At 39.8% G+C, this 6,000-nt stretch overlaps 1 protein-coding gene across 1 annotated transcript in view; it reads left to right on the top strand.

The window, feature by feature from the left end:
- The first annotated feature begins 1,859 nt into the window (after positions 1-1,859).
- The window catches only part of LOC140197991 (glypican-6-like), a 797,317-nt gene continuing 793,176 nt past the window's right edge, over positions 1,860-6,000 (top strand). Inside the window, exon 1 of the mRNA XM_072258749.1 lies at positions 1,860-2,411. Within this exon, the coding sequence (XP_072114850.1) occupies positions 2,252-2,411 (160 nt within the window). The 5' untranslated portion in view covers positions 1,860-2,251. The remainder of the gene's footprint in view (positions 2,412-6,000) is intronic.

The following is a 6,000-nucleotide window of genomic DNA, read 5'->3' as shown; positions in this document are numbered from 1 at the left end:
ATGGTAGGGATACAGAATGAGAGATAGGGAAGACAGAAATGAGATAGATGCAGTGAAGGTTTAAAGTCTCTATCACATTCCGCCCTGTAATTGGAAATTACAGATATGGTTGAATTCACCGTCCACACTATGACTCTGAGGCAACACTCCTAATCCCTACCCCACCATCCTTCTTCTTTCCAACTTCTCCCATCTCTCACTTTGGCCCTGAGGCAACATTCCCAATCCCCAACCTACCACCCTTCTTCTTTCAGACTCTTCCCATCTCCTCCTCTACCTCTCTATCTTCTTTCTTTCCATTTCCTTCTCTGACCCCTCTTCTTCTCTCTGCCTCCTTTACTTCATCCTTCTTCCTTTCTCACTCACTATCATCTCTATTTCATCATTCTTTTCTCCTCTTAATCTTCCCACCACTCATTTTTCATCCCAGCCTTCCACTCACCCTTCCAACTGTGACACACACTTCCTTTTCGCACAAGTGCTCTGCTTTTCCTTCAGTTCAACCCACTTGAGCACCCAGCCCTTTTCATGTCCCCACTTCTTGTCTCACTTTTTTCAGAATCAGAACTATTATCATTGAAGCAACACACATCAAAGTTGCTGGTGAACGCAGCAGACCGGGCAGCATCTCTAGGAAGAGGTACAGTTAGTCCTGACGAAGGGTCTCAGCCTGAAACGTCGACTGTACCTCTTCCTAGAGATGCTGCCTGGCCTGCTGCGTTCACCAGCAACTTTGATGTGCGTTGCTTGAATTTCCAGCATCTGCAGAATTCCTTGTGCTTACGTTATCATTGATGTATGTTCTGAAAATTGTTGTTTCACGGTAACAGTACAGTGCAAGATATAAAAAATTACCATAAATTACAGTAAGAAATAAAATCAATACATAATTCAAAAGAGGAATAGTGAGGAAGTTCTCATGAGTTCACGGACCACTGTGTGTGCATCTTCAAGCTCCTCTACCTCTTCCCTAAAGGGAATAATGAGAAGACTTTCCCATCCTTTCTCCTCTCCCTTCTCCCATCTCCACCCCCCCAACACACACACACATTGTGCCTAATCATTCCTCCTGTCAACATGACTCCTGTGGTCACAGTCTCGTTCCTGAGTCAGAAAGTCAAAGTTTTATAGCTGGATAATCTCCACAGAGTTATTTTAGTGTTGCCTTTTTGGAAGTGCCCTCTTTGCTGATAGTTCAAAAGATTATAAAAAGATTCGTGAGCAGATGTACAAGGATAGTCCTCTCAGTTGTAGCTTTCTCTCTCAGATAACAACAATCGTTCAGTCTATTGCTTTTAGTGGGATCCTGCAGTACGCAGTGTGACTGCTGACTGCGCCGGCACAGCAGTAGATTTTGCACTTCGAACTAATTCGTTTCATGTGAAGTGAGATGGAAAGTCACAAAACCGCTGCCAGTTTACTTTTGAGAAATGGGTGACATTTTAAAATAAACATTGTAATTATCTCCCACAGCAACTCCGGAGTGGGGGTGGGGTGGATACAGCAGCTCTGTATTCACAGGCCGCCGCTGCTGGGCAGTCATGCATTAAATAGCGCAGCAGGTCTTTAGCAGTCCATGAACTGCCTTTACACACTAACTACCAGTTCCTCCGTAAACCCCTTTAAAAATGTGGTTCGTAAGTGTCACTTTAAATCCAGAAAGCAAGCGAAACCGGTTGTGGCGAAATATTACTGCAGGACAGATTTACCGGACAAGAATATATTGCGTGCTGAAGATATGATTAGGGATTTGACACGTTCGCGTTTCCTTCCCCAGCGAATCACACACGAGGATTCCAGTCCGGGCTTTGTCGTGCACCGTGTTCCTCTGATGTGAGAGCATCCAGAGGCGGAGGGGGTTTTCACTCCGGGATCTCTCTCTCACTCTGAGCTTTTAGTCTCAGCTTGTCCGAGTGAACTTCACAGAGCGGACATACATCGGGATTTCATGCACACATACAGGATCCGTGAGGGTGGCCTTAGGTCCCAGTCCTGCAATATCCACACTGGGTCGGGGAAGGAAAAATAGAGGACTTGGTTTTTTTTTAAAGAAAGAAAGCTATCCGCAGACAGTATATATGCAAAAAAGCGTAACCAACAGCCGGGGGAGGAATACTGGAGATCAGCAACCGCTGCTTGGAGAAATCGCCTCAGCTTCTCAGCAGTGTGTTTGGACTTTGTAAGGGAGTTCGTCAGGCTTCGGGCTCGGTTTTTCAAAAAAGTGGATTTTCAAGGTCTATCTGCGCACACCATGTCCTGGATTATTGCTGTTCTTGCGGGGCTTTGCATCTTAACTCTGTTTTGTGATTCGGTTGTGGCTGATGTGAAGGCTCGGACCTGTTCTGAGGTGAGGCAGGCGTACGGTGCGAAGGGATTCAGCCTCAACAACATCCCCTACCAGGAGATCTCGGGTAAGGACACTTTAAACGTTAATACAGCTCCACGAGAGCACGGCCAACTTGTGCACTCGGAATGGTCCAGGCGCTTGAGGTGCATTTCAAGTTGGAGTTTCGTCTGAGTTCAATGTTTAGTTGCGATTACTCCTTATGGAATCATAGTTTGAAGTAACTATTATTAAAGTACATATATATCACCGTATACAACCCCGAGATTCATTTTCTTGCGGGCATACACAGTAAATACAGTATATGGTAGAGAAGGTAAAAGACATCCGCTTTCATTAGGTGAGGTCCCGAAGGTTCGTATGAGACCCAAGCTAACTGGAAAGACTCGTTTAAATTTGAATTACAAGGTGGAGATACAGTACCTTTTACAACTGTAGGTAGTCTTCCAGATCAAGATGTGGCTGAAGAGTGAATTTCCTAGTCAAGAACTTTTATTTTTCACTTTGTTGGATTAGGGAAGGAATCATACTTTTAGATTTAAAAAAAGCAAAACTGAGCATATGGTATAAGGAGCATTCTTGCCAGTACTCGAGGGCATCGCTGCAGTAATCTAATACTTCAGAATGTATACAGGCTTGCTGCCTAGTAATTAAGTGGAATTAATTTTATTGAAAAAATCCCTAGTATATTGTCACACACATAAAAATTGTATTGTGTGTTGTGCTTTGTGGATGCATTATGTGCAGAAAGAGTATTGGCTATTAAGAAAGTTTTGGCTATCAGAAAGCACCAACAGTAATTAAATTTCTGAGAGTTTATGATCATTTTATTTTCCTGTACTTACTTCATAATCGTGCAGAATGCACCGGCAACAAAATTAAGTAGTGGAATTGTGTGTGAAAGTACTAAATGTGCAACTTTACGTAACAAATTCAAGAGGTCAGCAAATGTATAATTGCCACAGTGAAATTCAAATATTCACGATATGAGGTAGTAGTTTGCATATTGTTGATACCGAAGAGCTCCAGCTTTTATCCAACGTACTTAATGCACAAATGCAGAGACAAATTTGCATTTATTTGCTGAGAATTAAATTTTCCCTAGTATTTAAACCTGATTACAGTGCAGAGGTTCAAAACGTCTGACTTAAATTAAAAGGGATGGTCCTGCTGGTAGAGCTGGAATTGGAAGTGAATTAAGTTATCATTTTAAATGAGTTGCTTTGAAAGTTAAATCATGTAAATCAAACCTCGATGTCTTTTGATCAATAACTATTTCAGCTTATTTTTAATGGAAAACCATTGGAGTTTTTAATTCAAATTATTTTACTGCTAAATCTCACGTGATAAAGTTTTCTGCTGTAGACCTAATATCTTGTGCAAGAGAGGCAGTACTGTCAGGATTGCTTGTTCTTTATTTTCCATATTTATTTGTTATTTTTGGCTTTGATCAGATTTCCCTTGTAGTATTTTCGTTAGCATCTTGTAAAAAGGCAATGCTATTAGATTTTTGTAGAAGGTCCCTGGTTAATGTGGCATTTGTGCTTCCAGAGGCAGGATGTTCTTAATGCTTTTGAAACTGCTTTCCTTTTCCATTGGATTTCATTTACCACCTATTCAGACTATTGAAATGTTGGCACTGAAGTTGCATATACATCATGTTGATAGTTTTCCAAATATGAGCTCAGAAAACAAATTATATCCAACTGTTGTAGATGGAATAATTAATATTTATGGTCAAGGGTGACTGAGGTTTATGAGGATTGGGCAGGTAAGTGTTGCTGTCAAAGATTAGATTGGTTGTGAATTTTCTGAATGAACAAGATACCAAAGAGCCTTTTCCTTTTTCTATTACTTATTTTCTTCTTGCTGTTCCAATAAATGTTGGACTGTACTGTTGAGGATCTAAGAAAAGTTTTCCGTATATGCATATTTAGATGTGAGACAGGAAATATGACTTCATTTTGTAACACTAAAATAGTGGAGATATAGAAAAATCATTTATAGTAATTAATGACAAATGTTCCTAATTTTGCTTTAGGCTTGTGTGTAGATATTGAAGTTGGTTTTCAGTTGGGGTGCTGAATGTGCTGATGGCGACTGCATTAAAACATTGGACAACAATACACTAAAGGACATTTTGCACACCCTCAGGGACTAATGTTGGACCTGTCTGTGTATTTCCTGTCAGGAGTATTTTGCAGAGCTTTTGCTGAACTTTGATGAAGTGTATAGGTCTTAAAGAGCTTCTTTGCTTGGCAGCCACAGACTGGGTGCGGAAATAATCTGTCATGAAAGTAAGGGCTAGAAACGCTGTAAAGTGTGGATTGCCATTACCAATGCACTGATACTTTCAGTGCTGTGAGTCTTCCTACACTGTCATGGGGCTATGGGTTAATCATAGAATCCTAAACAGAATCTTGCACTGGCATGTATTACCCAGACGCTGCAGTCATTGAAGTAGCACTTGATGATGCTTGAGTTTGTGACTTGAACACGAAAAAATGAGTTTTGGAGAAGCCCAAAGTGAAACACTGTTGTTGCATCTGGAATGATTAAATTTGCATCTCTTTGCTTGATTTGATGTGGTTTGTTTTTATTTTTTTTAGTGCTCTATAAACAGAGGTCTTAACTGTACCTTTATGCCTCAGTTTATTTGGTAATCACAGAAATGGCCATTGCACATATAATGACAATGACATTTGCTGCACTCCAAGTAAATATGTGCATGTAAACGATAGACACATACTTACTGTTTCCAAACAATCATGCAAAGGTACTCACAAATCTTACTTCAGAAACATCCTTTTGATTTGAAACTATCCACACATTTTAAAACTCTAATAGATTCCCTTTCTTGCTCATTACATGTAACATTCAGTTATTCATGAACTTGTTCAAGAGATTTTTATCGCAAACACAATTTGACCTTCAATCTGTACGATGAAAGTGGCAGATAAAATGTAACTCAGAAAAATCACTGGAGTGCCTCGAACATTGTGATTTCCCTGTACCAATCCAAGCTGTGTAATTACTATATTTCTGCTAAGTGGATGTTTCCTGGTGGTAAATAGAGAACTGGGTATATCTCATGAGTTTCGATTATAAGAATTTAATTAATGGAACTAGAGGATCTGGGGAGTTGTTTCTTTTTGATTTAGAGGTGTTGTTCCTGTAATTGAGCCTTGCAAATGTTTAGAAGGAGAACAAAATTTTGTTTTAGCTGTTTCTAGTATGCTGGCATTTCCTATGGATTATGTAGATCAGATATATTTCTGAATAAGTTAATTAAGTTTTTTTAAAAAGTGAGATTTGACATAATCAGAGGATTAACCAATTATAAAATGATAGCAGTACAATGACCACAGGATTTTTTATTTGGAGACCAGTGAGACCTAGATCAGTCTCAATATGGAAATCATAGGAGATCCTAATAGTCGGTGTCCAAGTTCCGTAATGACAGAAACTTGCAGAGGTTTATAGTGGTGGATGGCCCATTGTTGTATTTGATTCCATTGTCTCTTATGATATTTTCTTACATCCTTTCTGCTCATTATCTATCACCTCATACTGTCAGCTGGTAATATCAGAGAAAAGACAGCAATGGCTCTTGAGCCTTAGTAAACATTTCAATCAACAGTCTCACTTCTTAACCG

The sequence above is a fragment of the Mobula birostris genome, chromosome 5 (assembly GCF_030028105.1).
Source record: "Mobula birostris isolate sMobBir1 chromosome 5, sMobBir1.hap1, whole genome shotgun sequence".
Classification (NCBI taxonomy): Eukaryota; Metazoa; Chordata; class Chondrichthyes; order Myliobatiformes; family Myliobatidae; genus Mobula; species Mobula birostris.
Note: the sequence above shows the minus strand (reverse complement) of the source record. Positions and strands in the feature narration are given on the sequence as shown.